Genomic DNA, 18,788 nt, shown 5'->3' with positions numbered 1-18,788 from the left:
TGGCAGGAAACGCAACTAAAACAATTGTGGGGGAAAAGAGCCCTCACCCTGTCACTGGGAATGCATAGCTTCGGGGACAATCTGAGGACCTGCTCTTGGGTGGGCACGACCACAGTAACAGCGAAGATGAATAACATAACTTTTGTTGCCTCCACACTCATGTGGGTTCTCTGCATCGATCACCCTTGTACCTTGATCACATACTGTGGCCTTGTAGATTGGGTGTGACTGATACAGAAGGATTGCTATGATTCTCATCCCAGCACACCAGGACCCACTCCAGTGTCTAATCAGAAGATAAATACTCAAGACTCTCACCACTGTCAGGGCCCACAGGAGCCATTCCCAGAGATTCCTTCAATGGTCAGAACCAATATCAACAGTGCCTGAGAACTGCCCTCCACGTCACCTGATAGGGGCCACCACTTCCATAGTAGGAGTAACCCCATAGGCTGCACCCAGCCCCCCACCTTACTATCTACACCACACCTGTCTGAACTACTAGAGTTTTCCTACTCTTGAATGACCTGCAGAGACAGTGGGTCTCTCTAACTCCAATAAGGTACATAGTGTTCTCAAGCTCCCTAATCACAACCATGGAAGCTGTAGGGGAATCACTTTCTAGCACAGTTGGAAACAAAGTCAACATTGCATAACAAACTGATACCCAAGACACATTTTCAGAAGGTAGCCGCTTACAAGGAAGCCATCTCATAAAAGTGGTAGAGATGACCATTTCAGCATATATGCAAATCTCAACAAAAGAACACAAGAATATGGAAGAACAAGGTCATGACAGCTCCTAGTGTTCGTCATTCTCTAGCAACATCTTCCAAATGTTTCAGAGTGGATGAGATCCTGGATAAAGAAGCCAAAAGAATGATTTTTTGAAAAGTTTAATGAGATCCAGACAGATGAAATGAGGAAGTTGTGGCAGGATATAGATGAGAAACTCAGCAAAGAAATTTTGAAAAAGAACCAGTCGGAAATATTTGAAATAAAGAACTCTCTATAAGTCAGATTTTAAAAATAGTTGAAAGCCTCAACAGCCAGACTAGATCAAGTGGAGGAAAGAACACTGAGCTGGAAGATGGGTATTTTGAAATATCACATTCAGCAGAAATAAAGGTAAAGAGAATATATAAGATCAAATTTCCACATAGCAGCATACCCAAAGGAGAAGAAATAAGGGTAAGAACCTAGAAAAATCTACTCAATAATAGTGAAAAAATTCCCTAATATTGGTAAAAACATGGACATTCAGAAACAATGGACCAGACAGACATGATCAGAAAAGATCTTCAGCATGGTATATTACAATCCAACTGTCAAAAGAACAAAACAAAACAAAACAAAAAAAGAATTTTAAGATCTGCCAGAGAAGCTGGGTATGGTAGCACATGCCTGTAATCCCATCGGCTAGGGAGGCTGAGACAGGAGGATCGAGAGTTCAAAGCCAGCCTCTGCAAAAGCAAGGTGTTAAGCAACTCAATGAGACCCTGTCTCTAAATAAAACACAAAATAGGGCTGGGGATGTGGCTCAGTGGTTGAATGCCCCTGAGTTCAATCCCTAGTATCCCCTCCCCCCCAAATAAAAAGATCTACAAGAGAAAAGTGCCAATTCATTATTTGAGGTCAATCCTGTTGAACTAACAGTGGCTTTCTTAGCAGAACCCTATAGGCCAGGAGACCATGGAATAATATAGTTCAAGTCCTGAAAGAAAATAATTGCCAACCAATATTACTATAACCTGCAAGTCTATCCTTCAGAATCAAAGAATAAATAAAGACCTTCCAAGATAAACAAAAACTAAGAGAATTTATGACCAACAGGCCGGCCTTTAGGAAAGATTTTAAGGGAGTTCTACGCCCAAAGTGGAAAAAGATAACCACCATTATAACAGCCCATGAAAGTATAAATCCCCTAGAAGAGTAGATACAAAAAATGAGAGATAGAATGAATCAAGTGTTATCAATATAGTAAGCAATCAAACCAAAAAAGATGAACGAGAGAGGAAGAATGAAAGAATATTCAAAACAAGCAGAAAAAATATCTACACACTGACAGGCACAGGATTGTACCTTTTTTTTTTTTTAAATTGAAGTGTCCTCATTTCACCTTCACTTTTCTTATTTATTTATTTTTATGTGGTGCTGGGATCGAACCCAACGCTTCACAAGCGTGAGGCAAGTGCTCTACCACTGAGCTACAGCCCCAACCAAGACTGTAACTTTCATTATTAAATCAGAGTGTAAATGCTCTTAATATTACAGTTAAAAGATAGAGACTGGATGACTGGATAAAAAGACACCAAAATATACTGCCAACAAGAAACTCACCTCATTGGTAAGGGCATAAATAGTCTGAAAGCATGAGAAAAGCATGAAAAATTATGTTCTAAGCAAATGGAATCCGAAAACCACCAGGAGTAGCTCCACTTATATCTAACAAAATAGACTTTAAGACAAAAGCAGTAAGAAGAGACAAAAAAGTCACTGTATAATGATGAAGGAATCAATTCATCAAGAAGATAAAACAATTATAAATCTATATGAACCCAATAATGGAGCACCCACTTTTATAAAACAAACACAATTAGACCGAAGGAAAGAGATAAGCTTCAACAAACAGGAGTGGGGAATTTCAATACCTTACTCTCACCAATAAATAGATCATCCAGAAAAAAAAAAAATAACAAAGAAACAACTGAGCTAAATCTAGATCGCCTGGACTTAATGGATACTTAGAGAATATTTCTAATAGCTGCAAAAATCATTCTTTTCATCAGCACATGGAACTTTCTCTTGACTAAACCATATATTAGGCCATAAAACAAGTCTTAATAAACTAAAAAGAAAATTGAAGTCATATTCTATATCTTTCCTGATCACAATGAAATAAAACTGTAAATCAATGAGGAAAACTTTAAAAATTATACTTGGAGACTGATCAATAACAAACAATGTGACATAGAGAAAGTCACAAGGAAAATTGAAAAATTCCTTGAAACAGATGAATATGCACAATATACCCAAATCTGTGGGATACAGAAAAGCAGTACTAAGGGGCAAGTTCATAGCAATGAATGCTTCCATTAATATAAAGCACATGATGATGTTTTAGAAGATCTTAGAAAAGCAAGAATGAACTATACCCCAAATTAGAAAGAAAAATAATAAAGATCAAAACATAAATAAATAGTCTAAAACAATAGTACAAAGGACCAGTGAAATAAAGAATTGGTTCTTTAAAAAGACAAATGAAATTGGCAAATCTTTAGACCAAAAAGAGAGAGAAAAGAACCATATAGAGATTCCTCAAGAAACTAGAAATGGAATCACCATTTGACCCAGCTATCCTACTCCTCAGTATATACCCAAAGGATGTGAGATCAGCATGCTACGTGACACAGCCACATTAATGTTTATGGCACCACAGTTCACAATAGCTAAGCTGTGGAGCTAACCTAGGTGCCCTTCAACCGATGAATGGATAAAGAAATAATGGTATATATACACAATGGAGTATTACTCAGTCATTAAGAAGAATGACTTTATGCCATTTGCCAGTAAATGGATGGACCTGGATACTATCATGCTAAGTGAAATAAGCCAATCTCAAAAAAAACCCAAAGGTCAAATGTTTTCACTGATATGTGGAAACAATAAGGATGGAGGAAGAGAATAGAAGTTCAGTAGATTAGACAAAAGGGCATAAAGGTGGATAGGAAAAGGAAAGACAGTGGAATTAATCTGATATAATTTTCCTATGTACATAGGTGAATTGACCAGTGAATCCACCATTATGTACATCTGCAAGAATAGGGTCCAAATCAGAATAAGATATATTCATACTTGTATAATTACATCAAAATGGATTCTATGGTTATGTATAACTAAAAAGAATCAATAAAAATTTCTAAAAATACTATATAAATAAAATTAGAGATGACAAAGTAGACATTATAACTTACACTAAAAAATTCAAAGAATCACTAGGGATTATTTTGAAAAACCACAAGCTAATAAATTTTAAAATGTAGAATAAATGGAGATATTTTTGGACTCATAATTTACTTAGATTGAACCAAGAGAGTATAAAAAATAAGAATCGACCATTAACAAGTAATGAGATTGAATCAGGAATAAATAATCTCCATTGAAGAAAAGCCTGGAACTGATGGCTTCCCTGCTGAGATTAGCAAACTTCTAAAGAAGAACCAACATGATTGCTTCTCAGACTGTTGTATAGAATTGAAAGGGAAGGAACCTTTCCAAACTCATTCCATTTGGCCAGTTTTACCCTATCTAAATTTGACAAGCACATAACAACAACAAAACAAAGAAAACTATAGGCCAATATCTGTGATGAATACAGGTGCAAAAAATCTCAACAAAATACTAGCAAATTGAATCCAACAGCACATCAAAATGATAATTCATGATGACCAAGTTGGTTTTATTCCAGGAAGGCAAGGATAGTTCAATATACACACATCAATAAATGTAATATGTAAATTACAGCAAAATGTAAAACGGAATGAAGGCAAAAAAAAATCACATGATAATTTCAATAGATGCAGAAAGAGCATTTGATGAAATTTAACATCCTTTCATGATAAAATCCCTGAACAACTTAGGTATAGAAGGATCGTACCTCAACATAATGAAGCTATATATGACCACCCATAGCCAAAATCAAAGGGAATGGTGAAAAACTGAAAGCATTTCCTCTTAAATAAGGAAGAAGATAAGGATGTTCACTCTCACCTCTCTGACACAACGTAGTACTAGAAATTTTAGCTCAAGTAATCAGGCAAGAGAAAAATTGAGAGGCATACAGATAGAAAAGGAGGAAGTTGAACTATCCTTGCTTGCAGAGGATATGATTCTATACATAGAGAAACCTAAAGATTCATCAGAAAATATTAAAACTGATCAACAAGTTCAGTAAAATAACAGGATAAAAAAGATTATCATACAAAATTAATAGCTTTTCCATACATCAGTAATGAATTTGCTGACAGAGAAATCACGAAAGTTATCTCATTGATGGTAGCCACAAAGAATAACTTAAAAATAAATTTAAGGAAATTAAAGAGCTCTACAATGAAAATTACAAAACAGAGAAGGAATAGATTGAAGAAAACATTAAAAGGTGGAAAAAATCTCCCTCGTTCATAGATTAGAGGTACTGGCATTCTTAAAATGTTCATACCGCCCAAAGCAACCTACAGAGCCAATGCAATCCCCATTATAATCCTAATGACATTGTTCACAGAATCAGAAAAAATAATCCTAAAATTCATATGGAAGCACAAGAGACCCCAAATAGCCAAACTATCTCGAGCAAAAGGAACACAGAGGCATCCCCATATATCTAATTTCAAGACATACTACAGTGTCATAATAATAAACAGCATGATATTAGCATAAAATCAGGCACATAGACCAATGAAACAGAATAGAGAGCCCAGAAATAAATCCATACTATCTGAAGCCAACTGGTTCTCAACCCAATAATGCCCCAAAGAACAAAATGTTGGTGGTGAAATTTCAGCTACTGGCTGATGTTTTGAACTCAAGTTGGATGGGGGAACCTTTTCCCAGTATCCCTCAAAAAATGGACAAGGCTGGAAATAGAAGTTCCCTAGGAGCCTTTCACTCTGGAATGCCAAGCTGAAGATGACCTAAGAGGTCACAGGGTGTCCAGTGCTTTCTCTGAGCAAGTTGCCCTGTGTAATGTGGCGGATCTGTGTAGGAGCCTGTTGTGTTCCTGTGATTTCCTGATGAAGAATAGCAGGTAGCCTTGATGCCTGGTCACCATTATTGGGCAGCTGCTGATTTGTATCTGAGATCCTGACATTCTAGATAGAGGACATCCTGGTGTGCTGTTCACCTCCACTGTAGTAGTATGTTTGCTCGGAAATCTGATCTCATTGGTGGAGAGAAGGTTCAATCCCTGGTTTTCACTGGTGGGAAATAATGGACATGCCCAGAGCCCAGATCCAAAGGGTCACAATTAAGGATGTAGCTGAGGCCCTTGTTTTACTGGGGAAGGGTGGAAAATTCTGATGTTTGTGCGTTTGATAATTACGTGGGTGTGCACCTGCAAGTGGTTGAACCTGATGCTCTTGAGAGTCAAGGTTTCCACCCCATTGATCTTGGTAAGAGGAGACATGGACAGGACTGTAGAATGACTCAGCTCCCTTACTCCTTCTCTGTCTCTGCAGGTGTGAAATGGAGGCGAGGGGTTGCTCAGAAGGACACTGCCTAGTGACCCCTGAGATCAAAAGAGGGGACTGGGGACAGCAGGAGTTACTGATCATCATGGTGGCCATATTGTTCATCATCACAATCACCGTTGGGCTTCTCCTCTACTGCCGCCGTTGCAAGTCCCACAAGCCTGTGGCCATGGAGGACCCAGACCTTCTGGCCAGGAGTATTGGTGTTGACACCCAAGCCATGCCTTCCATCGAGCTTGATCCGCTGAGCACCAGCTCCTGCAACAACCTGAACCAATCAGAGCCCAGCAAGACCTCGGTTCCTAATGAACTCGTCACTTTTGGACCCAGCTCCAAGCAACGGCCAGTGGTCTGCAGTGTGCCTCCCAGGCTCCCACCCACTGTGGTCCCTTCCCACGCTGACCATGAGTCCATCATTAAGAGAACCTGGTCGGGCGAGGAGATGGGTTAGTATAGCTAGAGACCCTTAACCTCTGGGATTGATGGGATGGGGTGGTAGACCTAAATAGTCCGTTGAGGCATAAGCATTTTTAGCCACCATTCGATCCAGTGCCTTGGGATGGGACATGAAGGAACGTATGCAGAGTCACTGATGACTGGATAAGATGCTGGGACTCTTGGCTCAGAGTGCCGCACCATGATCCAGCCCTCTAAATTCCAAGTGACTCCATACAATTGATGTTCATGCCAGAAACACATAGGCCATGGATAAGGTTGTGTAGAATCCCTGGAGAGAAGAGGGGATGTCTGCACATTTTTACTTTTCTAAGAGAAAGAGAAGCAGTGGTCCACGTTTCTGATTGTCCCATCTGGAGGTACAGCAGCCGAGTCAGAGCTGGCTGGCTCCAAGGAAGAACTTGTTTGGCTCAAAAGGAGATGCATTTGTAAAGCACCTTATATTTTTTTTCTGGTATATTTGCCAGTAGTACCAAAAGCAAATATTTCACTGTTTGTCCCAATACCATAAAGATGAAGTGACTTGTTCTAACTCATCCAACTTTTCAGAAACAGAGATGGGTCTAGAACCAAGAACTCTTGGTCTTGTCTTCTGGCTCATTTCATCATACTCTGTGATAGAAGCCATCACACTTTCAAATCCAAACTGTGTATCTCTTTCCTTCAGTTAGGAGGATAAATTCTCCTGTGGGTCTTGGGAAATAGTTGCCAAGTCCAGCCGTAGAGATGGGACCATCTATATTCCTTCCTTGTCCTCTGACTCTCAGATTAGTGATGAGGTTTGCAAGGTGGGCTGGCTTTGGGTCAAACCTTTGGCCTTGAACATGCCCCCCTCTGGAGTTCACATATCAACCTAAGCTGTCAGGGACAACATGGGTAGGTGGACCACACACCCACCTGCTCCTGAGGCCATTTCTACCCCGTGCTAAGCTAATTTTAGTAGCTCAAGGGCCTGCTGGAAATCACCTCATGTCTGTTCTCTTTCAGTGTACCCCGGAGGAGCCACCGTCTGGCCCCCTACCTACTCCAGGAAGGAACACTGGGAATACCCCCGATCTGAAGTGACCCAGGGCCCTCTGCCACCTTCGCCTCACCACCACTCAACCCCAGCTGTGTTGCCGGAGCCCACCGCCCTCTATGGGGGCTTCCCCTTCCCTCTGGAGCTGGAAAACAAGCGGGCACCCCTCCCGCCCCGCTACAGCAATCAGAACCTGGAAGATCTGATGCCCCCGCAGCCCCCCAGCCCCCGAGAGTGCCTGCTTGCCCCCTGTCTCAATGAGTACACGGCCATCAGCTACTACCACTCGCAGTTTCGGCAGGGAGGGGGAGGGCCTTGCCTGGCAGAGGAGGGGTACAAGGGGGTGAGCATGCGCCTCAGCAGGGCAGGACCCTCCTATGCTGACTGCGAGGTGGAGGCTGCGCCTCCCACCAGCCGCCATCCCCGGGCGCCCCCCAACTATGAGGGCTCTGACATGGTGGAGAGTGACTATGGGAGCTGTGAGGAGGTCATGTTCTAGCTTCCTGTTCTCAGCGGGAGGCAGGTGGAGGCCACGGCCTTGGCACCGTCTTCCTGTCTCACAGGGAGGGAGGGAGTGTGGCTGGGAGAGGGAGGGTAGCCCCCTCACCCAGTCCAGACTTCTGGTCCCCCAGCTGGTTCCTGAGGGTGGAGGGAAGCTGAGGCCAGAGCTTCAGAAACAGCACTAGGGCCCCAGGAGAGGGCATGACCGAGCAGTTACCCTGGAAAACTAGGAATGACTGACTCCAGGGATGGCCAAGAAGTAGGCTGTCCCATGGATCTTGTCATCTTTCAGTCTCGGGAAGTCAGGCCTGAACTATGGGGTTGGCCCTGCCAGGATGCATCCTGTGGCTGCCCAGAGCTCCATTTTGTAGCTGGGCAGGTTGGTGGCCAACAGGCCACTACTATACCAGTGACAGAGGTGAGCCCCAGGGACATCTGACCCCAGAGGGTCATGTGGTATCTTCCTAGGGGCTGAGAGGGGAGCAGGTACAAGAGCCCACTGGGAATCTGCCACATGCAGACATTCATTTCATATTCGTCAAGGGTCTGCCCTGCCAGGTGGCGTGCTAGGCACCGGGGGATGAAGAGGTTTCCCAAGGAACATCATTTGGGCCTCAAGTCCTGCTGCGGTTGCTCAGATGCAGAGGAACTTGCTTCATCTCAAAAAAAACACGAGAATCTTGGGCCTGCCAGGATTCTCTGCAGCCCTGAACCTTTTCCTGTTGAAGAGTTCACACCTCCTGGAACTCTGGGTTCTTCACCCCAAGATTCCCAGGTACTTCTGGTCAAAGGCAGGAAAGACATCATTCTTCATTTTAAAGAATTCTTTGGCACTTTTCAACCTTGCTGTCGGCATGAGTTTTCCCAAAGGGATGAATGTGTCTTCCTCTAGACAACAAGGAACTCAGAACTCACAGGCAAGGCAGGATGGAAGCAGGGAACTGACCAGCAGAAGGTCCAGGCTGGACCTCTGCCCTTTCTTGCCCCTCCATCTCAGATGCCTGCCAATCAAGTGTTACCTGCACTGACTTGACTCTATGCACTGAGGGTCAATGTGGGCACGCCTCTACACGTGTGGACACCCATGTACAGTCCATGTGTACACATGTGTAGAGTGTCTGTAGCCAGGAGTGGCCAGGACCAGAAGCCAAGGAGGCCTCTGGTGGCCTCGCTACTCCCTTCCCTGCCAGTTCTTCTCTGGTCCACTGCCTTTTCATGTGTGTTGTTTCTGGAGACAGAAGTCAAAAGGAAGAGCAATAGAGACTCTCACCCAGGATTGCTGCTCACAGAGAGGGAGTTGTGTGGGTGAGAGCATGTTGTGTGAGTGGTTCGTGGCTGTGCGTGTGACTGAGCGTGAGCCCTGTGTTTTTGTGCGTCGTTTGATTTTTTTTTTTTTTAACAATAAAGTATCTTTTTTACTGTTACTTTCTGTGTCACTTAGCCTGTTTCAGGTTGGGTCAGGAGAATGACAGGAGAGTCAGATGCATGGAATCTAGGAGCTGGAAGGTGGTCCCCAAACCTGGCACAACTACTCCTGAGCTCTACCAAGACACACACAATCAGAGCCCAGGATTGGGGTCCAGGAAAAGCTTTGGGAAAAAATTTGAGTGCCTTGGTTAAAAGGTGGGAAAACTAAGGTTCTGAGTGACAGGCCACTAACTGGCAGGTTAAACAAAGGTCCAAGACAAGACCTGGGACTCTGGCCCCTGCCACCACTCAGCAGCTCTTCGCACTGATTGGGGAGGGGGACTTAGCATCATAAGTGTCAGGAAGCCAGCCCTCCTGACACCCCAAGCAGCCAGCAGCTGCAACTCTACAACTCTGAATAAGACTTCTCTGAGCAAGCTCAGTAAGCCCAGTCGGGAACCCCATCCCTGCTGTGAACTGTTGGGCAGAGAGGGTGTATCTGGGGGAGACGGGTTTGGTTTCAAGCCTGATTCTGTCACACACTCATTATGTGGCCCTGATTAGCTATGTCTTGGCCAAGGAGATACCACTTTTTTAAAGACTATTTTAAAGAGCAGTTTTAGGTTCATAGCAAAATTGAGCTGAAGACAAAAATTTCCAACCCCCTCCCCCATCCCCTACACATGTATCAGTAACCCTCACTAGGGTGTCAGTGAGCCTACACTGACACTCCATCCCACAAAGCCTGTAGTTGACAGGGTTCGTTCTCCATGTTGCACAGTCTATGGGTTTGGATAAATGTATACTGATGCATCCACCATTACAGCTTCGTACAGAGTTGTTTCACTGCCGTGAAAATCCTGTGCACTCTTGGCCTATTTATTCCTAACCTCTGGCAACCACTGGTCTGTGCATAGTTTTGCCTTTTCCAGAAAGTCATACAGGCAGAACAACGCAGAATTTATGTAGTCTTTTCAGACTGGTTTCAGATTGGTTTCTTTCACTCAGTGAAATGCATTTAAGTCTCCTTCCTTCTTGTTTTGTATGGCTTAATAGCTCATTTCTTTTTAGCCTTGAATAGTCTGCTGTTTGGGTGTATCACATTTTACTTATCTACTCACCTACTGAAGGACATCTTGGTTGCTTCTGAGTTTTAGCAGTTGTGAGTAAAGCTACTCTAAACATCCACTTGCAGGTTCTTGTGTGGCACCAGTCTTCCAGTCCTTTGGGTAAATACTAGGTAGTGCAATTGTGGGATGGGATGCTAAGGGTATGTTTAGGTTTATAAGAAACTGCTAAAGTATCTTTCTACCAACACCAGATTAGAGTTCCCATCGCCCCACATCCTCATTAGCATTTGTTATTGTCAGTGTTCTGGATTTGGGCCAAGAATTGGGCATATAAGTAGTGGCATCTCATTATTGTATCAATTTGTATTTACCTGATAATATGATATGGGAGCATCTTTTTTTTTTCTTCTTTAGTGAGGTGGTGGTTAAGTCATGTTTTTTGTTTTTCTTACTATTGTGTCTTAATAGTTCTTTGTATAATTTGGTTAATAATCTTTTATCCAATAGATCTTCTATAGATATATTTTCCCCAGCTTTTCTTCATTCACTTGACAGAACCTTTTCTAGAATAGAAAGTTTTAATCTTATGAAGTCCAGCTCATCAATTCTTTCTTTCATGAATGGTACCTTTGATATTGATTCTAAAAAGTCACCACTAAACCCAAGGTCATCTGGATTTTCTCCTGTTATTTTCTTTGCATTTTACATTTAGGACTGAGATACATTTTGAGTTGACTTTTGCGAAGTCTGGAAGGTCTGTGTCTAGATTCACCTTTTTGCCTATGGATGCCCAGTTGTCTCAGTACCACTGGTGAAAAGACTTTCTCCACACCGTTGTGTTGAATTTGCTTATTTGCCTAAGTTCAGTTGGGCCACTTATTTTTTTCAGTAAAACAAATAAATAATAGTAATAAGAATTACTTTATAATATTACTGTGAGGAAAAGTGTAAATGATAAACTTACTCTATGCAGAAAATCACAAATAATCTAGTCTACCAAATTTGCCCAAGTTTCTACTTAATTATGAGTTTTGCCCTGATAGAATACCATTTCTACTGTTATTTACTTTTTTTCCTTAAATGGGTTTAGATTCACAAAAATATTTTTATTTATCTTAAAATGCTAATATCCATAAACGAGAGGATTTGAGTTACTCTTTTTTCTAACACATGATAATACATAACTATTCAGGTAAAAAATGCCTGTCGGATGCCCTGAATCATCTTTGGGAAACAAGTCACCTCGCCTCTCCTCACTGCAAGGCCCATAGAGAAGACATGCTCACCCTGCACAGCGGTGAGGTCCAAATGCAGGGTGAAGCGGTCTGCTCCACCCAGCCAGCCTCTCCTGCCTTTGTTCTCCTGCACCTGCACTTTCTCGAATTGGCCACCAGAGGGCGCTTAGAGACCAAGATCTGGCTTACTAAACCTGGGCGGGCCCCAACATTTTCAGGGAAATCCTCTCCTCTCTAGAAACTGGTGCACTGTTCCAAGCATTCTGAGCCTGACAGCAGATAGGAGATTTTACAGTTCACCATAAAATCCCTCACTACCATCAGCCACCACCTCTACAGCCACCAGTTACTGCTGTAGGCCAGGTGCTATGCAAGCACTTGGTATGCTTTATCTCATTTAATTCTCACAAAACCCTCACGAGGAAGGGTATTGTCATCTCCACTTACAGACCAGGGAACATAGGTCTGTGAAATTACGTAGCTTGCATGATACTGGTAACTTAAATAAATGAGATGACTGAGTTCATGAGTGACAGGGCTAGGATCCCAATCCAGGTGTGCCTGACCACATTTATGCCTTACATGTGGGTTCATGAAGCAGATTACAAACACAGGACACCAGAGGATTGACACAAAACAGCAAGCAAGGCTCAGAGGGCTGAGTTTAGGACAAGTTAACATCCCCATTCTAATTCTAGGTGTGTTAATAGAGCCAGAGTGTCCAGATTTGGGGAGGTGGGAGTCTGCTCAGGCTTGGGCTCCACTCCAGGCCTCTCTTCAATCTTACATCCAGTTTGGGGGCCAGACACTAAGAGCAACCCAGCAGCCTCAGGCACTGCTAGAGGAGAGGGTCTAGAAGGGAGGTGGCAGGGGCCAGGACTTGGAGCATGTCCCATGAAGAACCACTCCAGGATGCAGGCAGCGGGCAGTTTCACCAGGACAAGCAGCACAAACACTGATGGGTTGTGAACTGACTGGATCAGGGGCCCGAGCAGCTCGGGTTGGCTAGTGCAGTGACTGTTTTCCAAGCCTTTCTAGAAAAGGCAAGTGTGTGGTCCAGAAATGGGAGGGAGACCCATGGGGTCTTGGAGGGAGGTCTGACGTCACAACTAGAGATAACTTTACAAACTGAACCTTCTTTCCCCCAGCTCTTTTAGAATCTCTGTAAAGTGGTAAGGTGTGCAGCGACTTGCCTGGGGCCCACAGCCAGCTCAGTGCAACTCTTTACTGGTCCAGGACAACAGTCACCACTGGAGGAGACCACACTGATGTTAGTAACCAATGAATCCCAGGTACAAGATTAGTGCCTACAGGCAGCCATGGGAGAAGTCCAATTTAACTCAACCAGTGACAGGATCCTGGGAGCAGCTCAGGATCTAGGGAATTGGCCAAATGGTGTCCCTCAGTATCTTCCAGAGATTGGTTCCAGGACTTCCCAAGGATGTCAAAATCCGTGGGTGCACAAGTCCCTATGGGAAAATGCTAGGGTGTTTGGATATAATCTATGCACATCTTCCCATGTGCTTGAAATAATCTCTATCTTACTTATAATACTGAAGATAACCGGATCTTGAGGAAGTCATTTCTTATTCCTTAGTTTGCAAAATGGGGATGTGGCCAGCACTTTTCCTTGATGGATTTGAGTATTAAAGGAGATACTATAGGTAAAGTGCTTAGCAGAGCTAGCATAGCAAAGGCTTAACAGATATTAGATATTTTCCAATTACTACTGAAAAGGCAAATATTTGTGTAATATCCACATTTATACACCTACCTTTGCTCCACAGTCAGAAAAAAAAAAGAACATCCCTGCAGGCTAAAGGTAGGTAGGGGCTAAATGGACTAAGGACATCAATTCTCAGCATGGGAGGGAGGGTGATATTTGGCAAGATCTGAAGACATTTTTGGCTGCCACAACTTGCAAGATGCAATTGGCATTTAGTGGGTAGAGGCCAAAGATGCCACTAAAAAAAAAAAATGTCCACAGGATAGCCACACACTAAGAATTATCCAGTAAAGAACACAGTAATAGTGCAGCAAGAAATCCTGCCCTGAGGATGGCCTTTATGTAGCTGCTCAAGAGCTGGGAATCTGGCCCAGGGTAAAAGTGCATTTAGGCCCCAAGTAGTAGCTGTGGCACATGGTTTTGTTTGCTTATATAAAGGCACCATTCTTGCCAGGCACGGTGGTGCACACCTATAACCCCAGGGGCTCGGGAAGCTGAGACAGGAGGATGGTGAGTTCAAAGCCAGCCTCAACAACAGTGAGGCACTAAGCAACTCAGTGAGACTTTGTCTCTAAATAAATACAAAATAGGGCTGGGGATGGGGCTTAGTGGGCCAGAGTCCCTGAGTTCAATCCCCAGTATCCCCTCCTCCCCAAAAGCACCATTCTCGATTCTACATCTGTTGAGTAAATATCAGGGTGAGTAAAAAAAAAAAAGTTAATCTAACCAGGTATTTAATATAACATGACTATATAATATAACATGACTAAGTAGGATTTATTTCAGGCAAGCAAGCTAGTTCAATATTTGAAAACCAATCATTGTAATCCACCATAACAGGTAATAAAAGAATCAACTGATGCAACAAAGAACTTGACAAAATTCAGTATTCGTTTAAATTAATTTTAAAAACCTCTGTACAGGAATCGAGGGGAATGTCTGTAAAGATCTCACGGCTTACAATACACTTCAAGCAAAAGACTTGTTTTCCTATAAGACCAAGGATGAGACTGGGATAATTATTCACATACTAGGAAGGAAGGGAGGGACAGACACACTGATTGGAAAAGAAATACCAGTACTGCTATTTTTTTTTACAGTTTTTATTAGAGCATTATATTCATCCATAGTATCTGGATTCCTTTTGATTATACATAGAAGGAATTTGATTTCAACTCCCACCCACCTCCCTTTTCCTACTGATCTTCCTTTCACTCTTTTATTTATTTTTCATTGGAACTTTTACATATTCATACAGGAGATGTTCCTTTTGGTACATTTATATGTGTATATAACATGATTCTGTTAGCTTCATTCTGTATTTTTTTTCCTTTCATTTCAATCTCCTTCTATTCCACAGATCTTCCCTGTGTCTTTATGATATCCAGTTTCCCTCCCCACACTGCCTTCTTTCCCTTATTTTGCTTTAGCTTTCACATATTAGATAAAACATCTGACCCTTGACTTTCTGAGTCTGGCTTATGTCACTTAGTGTGATGTTCTCCAGGTACATCCATTTACAGTCAAATGCCATCATTTCATTCTTCTTTAAGGCTGAGTAAAAACTCTATTGTGTGTGTGTGTGTGTGTGTGTGTGTGTGTGTGTGTATATATATATATATATATATATACACACACACTACATTTTCTTGATCTATCCATCTGTTGATGTGCATCTGATTCCATAATTTGACCATTGTGAATTGTGCTGCTATACTGTAGTGGCTGTATCGCTTCAATATGTTAGTTCTTTTGATAAATATCAAGGAGTGGGGAAGCTGGGGAATATGGTGGTTCCGTTCCTAGTTCTCTGAGGAATCTCCTCATTGCTTTCCAAAGTGGTTGTACTAATTTGCAGTCCCACCAACAATGTATGAGTGTATCTTTCCCCCAAAATCCTCACCAGCATTTATTATTTGTATTCTTGATAGTTACCATTCTAACTGGAGATAAAATCTTAATGTAGTTTTGATTTGCATTAATCAAATTGATCAAATTAATCAAATCAAACTGATTGCTAAAGATGTTGAGCTTTTTTTTCCATATATTTATTGGATATTTATGTTTCTTTGAGAAATTTCTGTTTAGTTCTCTTGCCCACTGATAGATTAGATTATTTGTCTTTTAGCATTGAGTTTATTTTGGTTATTTATAAATTTTGGATATTAACTCCTTGTCAGAGGAGTCGATGAAAATTTAAAAAGCCACTATTTTTTATTTGCAGACAGCATGATTGCCAAACAAACAAACAAAAAACCAAAAAGACCTCAAAACCCTCTAGAAATCTAATAAAAAACTCAAGAGATTATTGAGTACAAAAGGTTACAATGGGATATAAGATTAACATGTAAAAGTCAACTGCATGTGTATACACGACAGATGAACACACAGAAACTGGAAAAAAAAAAAACCACATTACCACTCACAATCACTCCAAAGAAATTAAAACTGTAAATAAATCTAACAAAACATATATAGAATCTTAGGATCTGATAAACAGCTAAAATAAAAAACAGTGACAGCACCAAGGGCTGGCATGAATGCAGAGAAAATGGACTGTGGTGTAAGTGTAAGGCGGTATAGCCCCTTTAGAAAATGGTTTGGAAGTTCCTTTTAAAACTAGGCTGACCATACAACCCAACATTACATTCTTGGGCACATATCCCACAGCAATGAAAACTTATTTACAGGCAGAGACATTTGCACAAATATTCATAGTAGCTTTATTTATAAGAGCCAAATTTAGAAACCATGCAAATATCCTTCAATGGATTAACGGTTACAAATGAATACTATGGAATACCATTCAGCAGTAAAAAGGAACAAACTATTGATACATGTATCAACTTGGATGATTACCAAGAAAATCATACTGAGTGAAGGAAACCAATCTCAAAGGATACAAACAGAAAATTCAATCTATGTAAGATAGTATTCCTAGAGATGAAGAACAGATTCATGGCTGCCAGGATTAGCCATGCGGAGGAGCAGACATTGAGTGTGTCTATAAGGAGCAGCATAAAGCAGTCTTGTGGTGATAGTTAGCCACTCAGATTGTGGGGTGGAAAAGAAGAAGCCACACAGGTAGTAAAATGGCAGCGAGCTGTGTGCACAAACACACAATCATATGCCTGCACACACAAATGTGTATTTTACTGGAGAATCTGCATGGATTCCGCAGGGTGTGCCAACATCAGTTTCCTGGTTTGATTATGTACTATAGTTGTACAAGATGCTAACACAGGGGTAAGGCAGGGTGAAGGAGACGGTGGGCCTCTCTGTACACTTCTCTGCATCTTCCTGTGGATCTATAATTATTTTGAAGTTGAAAGCTTAAGTTAAAAAAGACAAATAATACACTTTAAAAGAAGCAAAATATTTAAATAGATATTTATTCCATTAAAGATAGCCTAGACCCCCAAGCCCTTGAAAAAAAAATGCAGAAACATTGTTCATCATCTGAGAAGAGCAAATTAATACTACAATGAAATATCACTTCACACTAATTATGTGTACAAAGACCTGTTCATGAACAGTTATAGCAGCTTTATTCATATAGCTAAAAACTGAAAGCAAGCCAAACATTTGTCAACTGGTCAACCCATAAACAAATGATGGTTCGTCTGTACAATGGGAGGCAATATGGAAGTAAAAATAAAACTCAGATACATGAAACAACACGAGTGAATGTGAAAACCATTTTTTTAAGTGAAAAATGCCAGACAAAAAGGCTAACACTTAATGACTTGATTCATGCGTCATTCTAAAAAAGATAAAATGAGAGAGGGAAAACTTATCAATGGTTACCAAGGACTGAGCTGTATGGGGGTGGGATTGACCACAAAAGGGAAATAAGGGAAATTTGGGGCTAAAGAAAATAGTCTGTATCTTGATTGAGATGGTGGTCACATGACTGCATGCATTTGTCAGATCTCATCAAACTGTACACTTAGAAAAAGAGATGAATTGCTATTGTGTGAAAACTACACCCCAATCTTTAAAACTAAGAGGGGGGACTAATGGCCAGGGTCGAGCGAAGCATTCGCATTAATCATGGGCTGAGCATGAGGAAACCAGAGACCTGGCGAAGAGCCCCAGGGTTAGGGTTTGAGTTCAGTCCACTGTCATTCAAGTTTATGCTTCTAGTTTCTAGTGGACTTGCCTTAAGGAGCCTGGATATCTGGAAGGAGGGATTGCAGCCATTAAATTAAGAATGTGAGCAGAAATAGTAACTTGAAGAGGTGGACCATGTGAAAAGGGTTGAGTTCTCTGCACAGGAGAGGAGAGGCAAGATCATAAGGAACAGTGCTCAGTCAACAAACAGAACCACCTCAGGGCCTTGATTTTCTTTGTCAGCTATTTCAGAAAACGTTTCACCACCCCATCATGCTTATGAAATATGGTGCTTTTATAACATTGGTTTCTGACCCTCACGACCATCCCTAAAGACTGGCTTCCCTCCTGAGGCCACGACAGACAGACAGGCAGCCGGAGCCTTGGGAAGTACTTGGGTTCTGGAACCAAAAGGCTTGAGCATCCCAGTTCTGCCACTTACTGGTTGGTGGCTTGGAACAGCTGGCTTTGAGTCTCTGAGATGACCCAGTATGTGTACACACACAAGTCATTGTCACATAACTGTGTTTCAGAGGATGTCAATGATGGACTGTACATACAAAGGTGACGTCATGATATCATACTGTCTTGTGAATGGTAGCCATTTTTGTGTAAGTTCACTGTGGGTGTGTGTGACAGAGAAAATAAAACAGACAGGTTTTGAGGAACTGGCTTACATGACTGTGGGACCAGCAAGTCTGAGATTCACAGGGCAGGCTGGCAGCTGGACACTCACAGGCCCAAGCCGATGATGTTGTCTGGAGACAGAATTTCATCTTGCTCAGGCAAACTTCAGGTTAAGACCTTTTAACTGAACGAACAAAGCTCACCCACATTATTAAAGATATATATATCTTTTAATTATATATATATATATATATATAATTTTTCTTGGGCCAGGCTGATTTATTTTTTATATTTGTTCTTTTTAGATATACATGACAGTAGAGTGTATTTTGACACATTCTACATACATGGAATATAATTTCCCATTCTGGTGATTGTACATGATATGGA

At 41.7% G+C, this 18,788-nt stretch overlaps 2 protein-coding genes across 2 annotated transcripts in view; one reads left to right on the top strand and one right to left on the bottom strand.

The window, feature by feature from the left end:
* Fat2 (FAT atypical cadherin 2) overlaps positions 1–8,218 on the top strand; it is a 66,407-nt gene extending 58,189 nt beyond the window's left edge. The window contains exons 22-23 of the mRNA XM_026388308.2: positions 6,234–6,691; positions 7,689–8,218. Of these exons, the coding sequence (XP_026244093.2) occupies positions 6,234–6,691; positions 7,689–8,218 (988 nt within the window). The remainder of the gene's footprint in view (positions 1–6,233; positions 6,692–7,688) is intronic.
* Positions 1–18,788, bottom strand: part of Slc36a1 (solute carrier family 36 member 1) — a 105,641-nt gene that overhangs the window by 39,786 nt on the left and 47,067 nt on the right. The window lies entirely within an intron of this gene.

This window comes from Urocitellus parryii, chromosome 1 (genome assembly GCF_045843805.1).
Source record: "Urocitellus parryii isolate mUroPar1 chromosome 1, mUroPar1.hap1, whole genome shotgun sequence".
NCBI classification, from domain to species: Eukaryota; Metazoa; Chordata; class Mammalia; order Rodentia; family Sciuridae; genus Urocitellus; species Urocitellus parryii.
The sequence above is the reverse complement of the archived record's forward strand: the minus strand, read 5'-3'. Positions and strand labels throughout refer to the sequence as shown.